The sequence below is a fragment of the Bactrocera tryoni genome, chromosome 2, assembly GCF_016617805.1.
Source record: "Bactrocera tryoni isolate S06 chromosome 2, CSIRO_BtryS06_freeze2, whole genome shotgun sequence".
NCBI lineage: Eukaryota > Metazoa > Arthropoda > Insecta > Diptera > Tephritidae > Bactrocera > Bactrocera tryoni.
The window spans coordinates 38,513,877-38,526,218 of NC_052500.1; the positions used below are offsets into that span (position 1 = coordinate 38,513,877).

Consider the following 12,342-nt stretch of genomic DNA (forward strand, 5'->3'; position numbering starts at 1 on the left):
TCATATATGCATATACATACATTAACTTGAATACTCGTATTTTATGAAGTACAAATGTATCAGATATTATTAGTCTATATGAGCCCGACATCCATTTACCACAAAATCAATTACCTCATGATTGGGATAATAATTAAATGTTAATAAAATAATAATTCATAATATTTTTCGAAATTATGTGTAGGGTTTTTATACTTTCAATTAATTTTTTAAATTATTACTTTCTACAAATTTATTTTAATTCAATATATACAATGCTTTTGTAGAAGAATATATATATTTATTTAGGTGCACAACTTATTTTATGAAAATGTTAATAAATTTAAATCGACTTACCTTTTACATTATCGAAATTTTTTTCTTGGAATAAATTAAGCAGTTATAAAATTATTAATATTTTAATTGAATTCCCATATTTTCACATCACCAATTAAAAATAAAACAACAATGTCCAACCTAAAATGCCACCACCGATCAAACCAAACAACCATCGCGACATCAATTTATCTACACACAACAAAATTGCATTTTCACACATACATACATATCCTCCTACCTACAAATGCTCGTATAGCTACAAGATCATGTGCCCGAAACTTTTGGTTGGCGTAGAGAAAGATAAGAAGGCCACTGAAATCATTGTTAAATACATTGACTTGCCAGAAGATCAATATCGTTTGGGTAACACCAAGGTACCTTAAAACATTAATGAAAAATACAACAAACAATGCAGTAATAAAGCGTCTAAATAATTTGTCTCTTGTCAAAATGTACAAAATTATCAACATAATTTTTAATAAGCAAATGAAACTAAACCTTAACAGAATTGTGTTTTTCAATTATGTATGAACAAAAAACCCAACCAAAAAAGTTACGAATGAAATTATGAAATAATATAGTACTTTGTATTTGTCAGTATCCTTACACCTGTCCAGTAAACTTGTTACACCACTAACATTTATAGTCATTTCTACCCATAAATTCACTAAATATATTTTGTATGCATATTTCATTAATTATTTTCATTATTAACTGATCATCATTGTTCAACAAGTAACCTTTAGAGATATCACTCATTATGTATGTACATATATCATAAGCCCCAATGTGGTTTAAACTGAATTTCACTTAATTCAATTTCATTTTGAAATATGTAAATGTTTGCGGTCGTATTTACAAACACATAAAATATAAATATATTCTAGTCGTCATCAATGTATATTTTCACTCATCTAATGCTTTATAAACCACGCTGTTATTCCTAAAGTCGGTCGTTGTTCTGTTTTCATTGCCATGCTTTGTTCATTTAATTCCAATATTACTTGATATCCAAGATATAAATATGTATGTATATATTCTATACGTTTATATGTATGTAAACGCTTTTTAAAAACAATAGAATAGCGGTGAACTGAGAGAATGTTGCATGGAATACTTGTAGGTAATCATATTGACTGTTTAGAAATATATATATATAAATGTATTTGTATCTATACAAATATAGTGAAAAAAGACTATTTTGTCTGTCAATTAAATTAATTTACAATAAAAGAAAAATTTCTGCCATGAATTAAAAATAATAAAGTTCAAATGACTCGAAAGACCTTCTTTCAGTTCAGCTCAAGTCTACCGCGACATATGTGGCATAAAACGATAAACAAAAGATACAATTATACTAATCACATTTTCATTCCCCCACTCCAATCGAAAATTCTAAACAATAGGTATTCTTCCGCGCTGGTGTCTTGGGTCAGATGGAAGAATTCCGTGATGAGCGTCTCGGCAAAATCATGTCATGGATGCAAGGATGGGCTCGTGGTTACTTGGCCCGTAGGAACTTCAAGAAATTGCAAGAACAACGCTTGGCCCTCAAAGTTGTACAACGCAACTTGCGCAAATACCTTCAACTCCGCACATGGCCATGGTACAAATTGTGGCAGAAGATCAAGCCTCTACTCAACGTTACCCGCGTTGAGGATGAGATTGCTGTAAGTAAAAACAAAAAACGATAATTATAGCAGATAATGGAGTAGCAGAAGATCCAGGTGACGGTGTTAAATTCACAGTTAATAATTGCGTAAATGGAGGTGGAGCATAGCAAGGCAGTGCTTATTTATAGAACGGATTTAGTTTTGCGTCAGTCTATAAATATGAAAATATAGATTTTTCATGTTGCTGTCGTTGCACCTGTCGGAATTGATCACTCTTGTCTATGGCAGCAATTCATGTGTGCACCACTTAATAGTGCCATAAAAAAAGTAGCAAAAAGGCATCTAAAAATACGATCTAATGACTTGTCGACTTCCTTCTCTATTTCTTTTTTCTTTTGCAGAACTTTTGGCCTTTTGGCTTACATTTCTGACAATGTTGGCAAGTGTGTTCACATAATTAGCGCTCATGTATTTACATACATGATTCAATTTTATAATTGCATGTAGGCATATGTTTAGCCCATTTGTATATGTATGTATTTTGACTTCGTAAATCTAGCAATATAAAAGCGAATAAACAGCCGCCCATCAAATCTGTAAGTGCTTGATGTAAATGACTATCACATGCCACATGAATATACATACATAGTACGTTTCTAATTGGTGTTACTCATACGCCTCTGCGTACCAAATTGCTTGTTGAAGAATTGAAAACTTTTTGCCTACTTGTAATATATTAATTTATGAGTTCATGAGAAATGACTGATTTCAACAACAAGTAGATATATTTGGAGTTTTAGTACCATCAAATCACTCGTATTCATAATTTCTCTGTGATGCCTATGTAAGTATTTGCCAATGCATGGGCACATACATTCACACCAAATAAATTGATCAGAGGTACATTCGAGTTGAAACCATGACGTGGCTAAATGTAATGGCTATTTCTTTTTCTAATAACTCCTAAAACTTGAAACATTTGACCATTTGTATTTAATATTTTGGACGAACATCTACACATGCATATATTTTCGTACAATTATTGTCCTCTCGTACAAGACATGCTTTGACATAGTATTGTTTGCTTCTTTATTTTCACTGCTACAAAAAATGATTCGCAATAATTGAAATGTGTGCACAAATACCAGCGAAAATAAATGTATATACACATGTATATACTCGAACAAATTTATTGAAAATGTTATATGTAAATATTTGTGCATTTTTATTGGTATTGCTCGGAATACAATTTTCGATACTTAAATGTCCTACCATCTATGCGCTCAACACAATCAGCAGCTGCGGCAGCTGTAAAAAGCTAACACCACTCAACTCATCATTAGCATGATTAATGAAATATTGAATAAGAAAACAGGCAATTGAATTTTTATTTTAGAAAGTTTATTAATAGGCGTTCTAATTGAATTCTCATCAAAATAATTTAGCCAACTTATGTATATTGGCATAATGAAAAAAGCAGACGACTAACTGAGGAGTTGTTTGTAATCTTGGCCAAGACGCCCAAAAGAGCGATGATGTTAGCGGCAGCAGGAATAATAAATAATATTCAAAGCAACACATCTACCTACATACATCTCTAGACCTAAATTTGCATGGTGCTCGATTTTTGTTGCACAACACCTGTGCCATATCATTGATGGCTGCACATGTATTAATCTCTCTGTGCCTCTCTGGCGTGACTTTTACGGGAAATCAAATAAAAAATTATGAATACCACCCTTGCCGATGTTTGTATATTTGCGATCATGTTAATGTTACCGTTGCGGTGCATAAATATCAGATTTATTAGTGTGTAGAAGACAAGCCGTTCGCAGAATCTTCGATTCGATCATATTCGGGGCGTTGCTAAATTTATTTACCCAAACACATACGTTTACAAAAAATCAGTCAGCATGAATAAGTAGTACGTATGAATGTATTTTTTAGGAATGTACTCATAGGTAGTCGAAATTATAATCGAATTGAAATAATTTCTTATGTGAGCTCATGCCGGATTGCTCATTGGTGCTGCACTTATCATCATTCCAGCCATTAACCAGTAGCTAGTCGGACCTAGTTGTCTAAACTCGTCGTCGCGCAGTTCAGTTCACTCGCTGAGCACAACGAAATCATATCGAATCCAAAGCTTTTTTTGGAATTTCAAACATTTAGATAAAACTAAGTGAAAATTTAATAACGAATTAATTATAACACAATAATGTACTGAGAACAGTTAATTTGTGGTAAACGACATTTTTGAGACAAATGATAGAGCAAGATAACAAGTGGAAACTTTTGTACCCCAATCAACAAATTGAAAGCTATAATATCTGGTAGCTCATGCGAAATAACTGTTGTTTAAAATTTTTTCGACTACGCTATTATTACGATTGTGTTATTGCTAAGCAATTATTCTTCGACAATCTACTTCTTTAGTTACATTGTAGAAAATCCACTTTAAGTGCCTACCTATACTATGGCTGATGAAAAAAAGGTAAAGAAGTCTAAAAAGGCGATAACTCCTCCTGCCAACACTGGTTTAGCAGAGGCGGCTAAGGCCGACGTATCACCCGTAGAAAATGATGTAGGAGCCAATTTAAATTGTCAGCCTACTGTGGCTATGGCTGAGGCTACACACGAAATCTCTTCCATTTCTGCACCGATTGAAGATGTAGTCATTAACTCCGTCACTTCACCATCTTCTTCTGCAACCCAAGATAATGGAAATTTAACAACCGACATTAAAACATCCTCAATTCCTTTTGATTCGTTCGAATTACAGCGTCTAGAAGAGAAGGCTAAGAAGGCTGAAGAATTGCATGCTGCTGAAGTGAAAGTACGCAAAGAATTGGAAGCCCTCAATGCTAAGCTGTTGGCTGAAAAGACTGCCCTTTTGGACTCGCTGTCCGGTGAGAAGGGTCAATTGCAGGATTTCCAGGAGAGAAACGCTAAATTGACTGCCCAAAAGAACGATCTCGAGAACCAATTGCGTGTAAGTAAAATAGTTTCACTTATTGATGCCAAATCTCAAAACCATTCACATCCGTCTTTGAAATATTTTACCTTGAAGTAATTAATTCGTTTAGTAGTTTAACACAAATTAAAAAATATAAATATAGATCTCAAATAGGTAATGTTAGAATATAAATTTAATTTCAAAGCTTCCATCTTAATTAGTAAAATTAAGTTTAGTTCGTAAAGGATTTACATATACGTGCAGCCGCCATTTATTAAGTACGGCAATCAAAGCACCATTGCGTGAATCAAAGAATCATTTTGCCATTTTATATTACGATACTTTTCTCGTGTATTTGCTCAAATTTTAGAAGCAATTACAACTTTAATAATAATTATTGTAATGTGATAAATTGACAAATCTATGTGTTTTGCTAAAAATAGTTGCTTACAACACCTTTTTTGAAAAATGAAATGAAAAATTATAACCACAGCATACATATGCTGTTTTTGTTAAAAAAAAATAATAGCTATTATTTTTTTACTTTGTTTTCAAAACATTATAAATTGCTCAATAGGATATCCAAGATCGTTTGAGCCAAGAAGAGGATGCTCGTAACCAATTGTTCCAACAAAAGAAAAAGGCTGATCAAGAAATCTCTGGCCTAAAGAAGGACATTGAAGATCTCGAATTGAGTGTTCAGAAGGCCGAACAAGATAAGGCTACTAAGGATCATCAAATCCGTAACTTGAATGATGAGATCGCCCATCAAGATGAACTCATCAATAAGTTGAACAAGGAGAAGAAGATGCAGGGTGAGACAAACCAGAAGACTGGCGAGGAACTCCAAGCTGCTGAAGACAAAATCAATCACTTGAACAAGGTTAAGGCTAAACTCGAACAAACTCTTGATGAATTGGAAGATTCATTGGAACGTGAGAAGAAACTACGTGGAGATGTTGAAAAGGCCAAACGCAAGGTTGAGGGAGATTTGAAACTTACCCAGGAAGCCGTATCCGATTTGGAACGCAACAAAAAGGAACTGGAACAGACCATTCAACGCAAGGACAAAGAATTGTCTTCAATTACCGCCAAACTGGAAGATGAACAGGTTGGTGTTGGTAAACATCAACGTCAAATCAAGGAATTGCAAGCCCGCATCGAAGAATTGGAAGAAGAAGTTGAAGCTGAACGTCAAGCCCGCGCTAAAGCTGAAAAGCAACGCGCTGATTTGGCTCGTGAATTAGAGGAATTGGGAGAGCGCTTGGAAGAAGCCGGTGGTGCCACATCAGCCCAAATTGAGCTCAATAAGAAACGCGAAGCCGAACTCAGCAAGTTGCGTCGTGATTTGGAAGAAGCCAACATTCAGCACGAGTCCACTTTGGCCAACTTGCGCAAGAAGCACAACGATGCTGTCGCTGAAATGGCCGAACAAGTTGATCAGCTTAACAAACTGAAGGCTAAGTAAGTAAATTTAAAATAAATTTAAATTTAAATTTCGAGATACATTTTCAGGCTTCTTATATATAATGTCACTTTTGTTATGTTTTTTGCATAAATGTTGAACGTCCGTGCAAATCTTCTATTGGATTGACATATACGTGTTAGTCAAATTTCGTCACATTTATTATTAATGAAATATTTTTTATAATGATAACAGGGCTGAACACGATCGCCAGACTTGCCACAATGAGTTAAATCAAACTCGTTCCGCCTGCGATCAACTGGCTCGCGATAAGGTAATATGTCGTAAAACTACTTCAAGCCATTTGGGCACTACTCTCCGATTACTGTGCTATCCCCACAATTATCCTCAACATCAATTACACACATATATATAGACCCAGATACCCACAAAAACTCTAACATTTGTAAAATTCGAATAAAGAATTTAAATATTTTCTGCAGTGTTTTGTAGTAGGTTGAAGACACAATCAATTCCAATTAAAGGTCTTCTGCAGCACGTTTACTACTGTTAGTATCGCATATGATTTTCTACCAAAGCAATATACTTTCTTGGTTCTCTATGTATCTCTTTAAGTCAAATCTCCATGCATAATTTAACACAACATTAACCATATCCAACTCTACTTTATTATTCACATAATCTAGGGCTGAAAAGGAGAAGAACGAATACTACGCTCAATTGAACGATCTCCGCGCTGGTGTCGACCACCTTACCAACGAGAAGGTATACAGACTAAAGACATTATATATATTCAAAGATTTTGTTTACGCATTGCTGCTGCTGTAATTATGCTGAAATTATCGATTGTATATTTTCTGTAGTTTTGCTTTCTTCTTAAATTGAATATATTTTAGCTATAAAAGAAAATACACTCAAGGATTAAGTGACATATCTATCCATTCTCTGCTGTGCGCAAAGAATAGCAAATTTGAAGTAAAACACAGTATTGACGATTATGCTTCTTAAGCAGCGACGATCGTTTAAATAAGCATTGACATACTTGTTTTTTAGATTTCGCCTAAAACCTTAAATATCTATCACTCTAACTTTTCTTTGATAATAAATGCACCGCTACTAATTGTACAATACACACAAAACGTCACTATTTTTTGTTTATACTAAATATATTATGACTTTATAATTTGCATCCATGGAGTAGAGCATAACATATTTTTGTTCATTACTTAGGCTGCCCAAGAAAAGATTGCTAAGCAATTACAACACACCTTGAATGAAGTTCAAGGTAAATTGGACGAAACCAACCGCACCCTCAATGATTTCGATGCCTCCAAGAAGAAGCTGTCGATCGAAAACTCAGATCTGTTGCGTCAACTGGAGGAAGCAGAATCGCAGGTGTCACAATTGTCCAAAATCAAGATATCCCTGACCACCCAATTGGAAGATACTAAACGTTTGGCTGACGAAGAATCTCGCGAACGTGCCACCCTCTTGGGCAAGTTCCGAAACTTGGAACACGACCTGGACAATCTGCGTGAGCAGGTAGAAGAGGAAGCCGAGGGCAAAGCTGATTTGCAACGTCAACTCAGCAAAGCCAACGCTGAGGCTCAAGTATGGCGTAGCAAATACGAATCGGATGGTGTTGCTCGTTCTGAAGAATTAGAAGAAGCTAAGAGGAAATTGCAAGCTCGCTTGGCTGAGGCTGAGGAAACCATTGAATCTCTCAACCAGAAATGCATTGGTCTCGAGAAGACTAAGCAACGTTTGGCTACTGAAGTAGAAGATTTGCAATTGGAAGTCGATCGTGCCAACGCTATTGCCAATGCTGCCGAAAAGAAACAGAAGGCATTTGATAAGATTATTGGCGAATGGAAACTTAAGGTTGATGACTTGGCTGCTGAATTGGATGCTTCACAAAAGGAATGCCGCAACTATTCCACCGAATTGTTCCGTCTCAAGGGTGCCTACGAAGAAGGACAAGAACAGTTGGAAGCCGTTCGTCGTGAAAACAAGAATCTTGCGGATGAGGTTAAGGATCTGCTAGACCAAATCGGCGAAGGTGGCCGTAACATTCATGAAATCGAAAAGGCACGCAAACGCTTGGAAGCTGAAAAGGATGAACTTCAAGCTGCACTAGAGGAAGCTGAGGCCGCCCTGGAACAGGAAGAAAATAAGGTTTTGCGCGCACAATTGGAATTATCACAGGTACGTCAAGAAATCGACCGCCGCATTCAAGAGAAGGAAGAAGAATTCGAAAACACCAGGAAGAATCATCAACGCGCTCTCGATTCCATGCAAGCCTCTCTTGAAGCCGAAGCAAAGGGTAAGGCTGAGGCGCTACGCATGAAAAAGAAGTTGGAAGCCGATATTAATGAGCTGGAAATTGCCCTGGATCATGCTAACAAGGTATAGTATATAAAAATACCGATATAAAGGGTTCAATAATAATTTGTTGAATTATATATATTTTAATAATAATTTAGGCTAACGCCGAGGCCCAGAAGAACATAAAACGTTACCAACAACAGCTTAAGGATATTCAAACCGCCCTTGAAGAAGAACAGAGAGCCCGCGATGATGCTCGCGAGCAATTGGGTATCTCCGAACGCCGTGCCAATGCCCTTCAGAACGAACTAGAGGAATCCCGCACTCTGCTTGAGCAAGCCGATCGTGGCCGTCGCCAAGCCGAACAAGAATTGGCCGATGCCCATGAACAACTTAATGAAGTTTCCGCCCAGAATGCTTCTATCTCAGCGGCTAAGAGGAAATTGGAATCTGAACTACAAACACTCCACTCCGATTTGGACGAATTGTTAAATGAAGCCAAGAACTCTGAAGAGAAAGCCAAGAAGGCTATGGTTGATGCTGCCCGCCTTGCTGATGAACTCCGCGCTGAACAAGATCATGCACAGACCCAAGAGAAACTGCGCAAGGCCTTGGAGCAACAAATCAAGGAATTGCAAGTTCGTTTGGATGAGGCTGAAGCTAACGCACTGAAGGGTGGCAAGAAGGCTATCCAAAAATTGGAACAACGTGTTCGCGAGTTAGAGAACGAATTGGACGGTGAACAGAGAAGACATGCTGATGCCCAAAAGAATCTGCGTAAATCTGAACGTCGTATCAAGGAATTGAGCTTCCAATCTGAGGAAGATCGTAAGAATCACGAACGTATGCAAGACTTGGTAGATAAACTGCAACAAAAGATCAAGACCTACAAGAGGCAAATCGAGGAAGCCGAAGAAATTGCTGCCCTTAACTTGGCCAAATTCCGCAAGGCCCAGCAAGAACTCGAAGAAGCTGAGGAGCGTGCTGACTTGGCCGAACAAGCTATCAGCAAATTCCGCGCTAAGGGACGTGCAGGATCTGTTGGACGTGGTGCCAGCCCAGCGGTGAGTATTCTTTTCTAATTTAAATAAAATTTTATTTAACCAATGAATATTGAAATCTCAATTATTGATTCACTATTTATTTATTTATTTGTTATTCCGCTTTTCGTCTCATGCGTTCAATTAGAATTGAATACGGCTTGGCCAATGATCCAGCGATAAAGTGGTGATGTGATCAAACACAACACATGAGAAGCAAATGCAAAGAGAATTATAGTTCATAAGAATCCACAACTGAAAATTTAAAATAATTAATAAAACTAAAAAATCTTACGCAGTCTATATTAAAATTTAAACATTTTAGAAAAATTTAGTTGAATTAGTCATCGTTACCTCGATAAAAAAGAAATAATACATAAAAATAACAAAAATATCTTGAATAATTCTACTTTTTTATTATTAAATATGTATGTATAAACTGTAGCCGGCATCGTCAAAAGGTGGCCGCCAGAATACGCTGGACCAATAATTACTTCTCATTACATTTGTAAGTCAATGAATAATATTCGTTATGCGTCCTCTGTATGTTCCCTAAAACGAAGTTCGTGGTGTTTAGAGCATTAGTCATTAGCGCAGTCTTTATCATACTACACGTACTCACTCATTGCGCCCACCAAATGTTTGACGATCCTTTATTAAAATGTTTGCTCTCTACTGATACCATTATTTCACTTAGTAGGAAAAGTCAAACAATTAATCAGAATGACTTCCTAATCACTACACATGCACTCGTGCATATCTATGGTCGTGCCAATTTCATATACATACATACTATGCAGTTATATACAAATAAATCCGCAAATTCAAAATTTCCTTATTTTTTCTTTCTCTGTTTTAACAGCCCCGAGCGATGTCCGTACGGCCACAACTTGACGGATTGGCTTTCCCACCAAGATTCGACCTTGCACCGGAAAACGAATTCTAAATGCCATTTCTGTACTTCGTTTATAAAAAATTATTTTAAAATAATATTTCATAATTATTTGTTATGTTTAATTTAAACTATTTACAATATTTTTTGTTTAATTAATTTAAATAAAATAAAAAAACATGTATAATTCGAACGACGGGAAGAAAATGCACTTAGGCAAAAACATCTCTTAAAAAAATAAAAATACCAAAAACAAACCACAAACAAATGTAAAACAAAAAACACATGCAGCTAAAAAAACCAACATTATCATAAGCTCACAACTATGGCAAAATTGTTGTTGTTTTAAAGTACGTAAGTCACATACGATTAACTGCAAAATTCGAAATATCTCTGAGTTGTACTAAAGTCAGTCTAGCCCATATTGTATTTAATATTTGTTTTAAAACAAATAATGACTTAATATACTACATCTAAAGATTTACTTACATGCGATTTATAAGAATAGTACGAGTACCAGTTCGTGCAACTGGCGGAGCTTATGTATATTGTTACTTTTTTTAGTAATCTGAAAATTATATTAAATTTAAAGATAAAGTATACAAAAAAGGAACAAAATAAATGTAAATCAATAAAAAAAATATAAATATTAGATTATTCCTTTATATTAAGTGGGTCGATGTGAAAATGAAGCCGAAAGATACATTCAAATATAGAAATATTCTATTTGTCGGTGAAATCGACAAATCGAATGCATCTTTGTGGTATGCTCTTTGTTGGAAGTGTTCCAAAACCTGAGGTATTCCTCTATAGTATACATTCTAATTTTACCTTTGCTTTTATTCCTATAAGCCTAGGTAAATGATTTTTAACAAGTTTCCTATTGAAAGTCTTGTTGTTGCCAACTTAACTAACTCAACGCAGTGAGATTTAGAGAAGGTACGGAAGTTTAATGAACATGCTGATTATTGAATATCAAAGCTACCTACTGTACCTATATGGATTGCTACAGAAGAAGGCGGCTTCTGTTCCTGTTTCACCTTCCAATCCATCGGTAAATTAATAAATATCGCGGTTGAAACGAGCCAGCATAGAACTATTAGTCCATTCTTCTCCACTGAGGTAGAAAAACGTTGTCTTTAACTTTCCATGCCCATTCTAGCTCGAGCTCTCTTGTATACTACCGAGCCCGCTACGACGCTGAGCATCATGCTTCACTTGGATATGAATTGGTAGAATATCAGAGACGACCTTCAGAGCCTTTGTTGAGATAGCTTTCATAGTGTACGTAACAACAAGCAGGCCCACTCTATATTTTCCAATTCCCACAACAACGACCAAAAGGCGTTGATAACTCCAGCGTGCTTTTTGGCTATCCATGTATATGGTTACTTTCTGTGTCCCGGAGTTATTCAATAAAGCACCAAAGGCCCCGATATACCTAGTACTTCCGCTTCGAAACCGGCTGGCGAGAGAGATTTGGAGGTGATCGAAGTATACATCTGGTTAAGTAAATTGTTTGTGTCGCTGATCATCTGCACATCATGTTCTCTATGCCGCTATGTGATATAGAATCAATAATCGTGCTTATTTCTATATTGTTGAAAGGTCTTTCCATATCAAGAAAGGCCGCCGTTGTTTACTGTTTGTAATATAATGACTTTTCAATAACATTTACCATTTCTTTAAGAGCGGTTGATCGACCTTTTATTTATGCATCTTGTGCATTTGATGGATCTGATGTGCAAGTCTATTAGCCTTTCTAGAACCTT

The 12,342-nt window shown here is 35.9% G+C and overlaps 1 protein-coding gene across 28 annotated transcripts in view; it reads left to right on the plus strand.

Moving 5' to 3' along the window:
• The window catches only part of LOC120768282 (myosin heavy chain, muscle), a 29,322-nt gene extending 18,184 nt beyond the window's left edge, over positions 1–11,138 (plus strand). For 12 of the 28 annotated variants that reach the window (XM_040094911.1, XM_040094907.1, XM_040094891.1 and 9 more), the window contains exons 12-18: positions 1,725–1,988; positions 4,714–4,923; positions 5,465–6,351; positions 7,000–7,078; positions 7,544–8,719; positions 8,797–9,702; positions 10,541–11,138. In XM_040094911.1, the coding sequence (XP_039950845.1) occupies positions 1,725–1,988; positions 4,714–4,923; positions 5,465–6,351; positions 7,000–7,078; positions 7,544–8,719; positions 8,797–9,702; positions 10,541–10,624 (3,606 nt within the window). In that variant the 3' untranslated portion in view covers positions 10,625–11,138. Of the gene's footprint in view, positions 1–574; positions 693–1,724; positions 1,989–4,713; positions 4,924–5,464; positions 6,352–6,547; positions 6,627–6,999; positions 7,079–7,543; positions 8,720–8,796; positions 9,703–9,826; positions 10,187–10,540 lie in introns of all 28 variants that reach the window. The other 16 variants (XM_040094912.1, XM_040094900.1, XM_040094896.1 and 13 more) reach the window with 4 other exon arrangements.
• Positions 11,139–12,342: the final 1,204 nt, after the last annotated feature.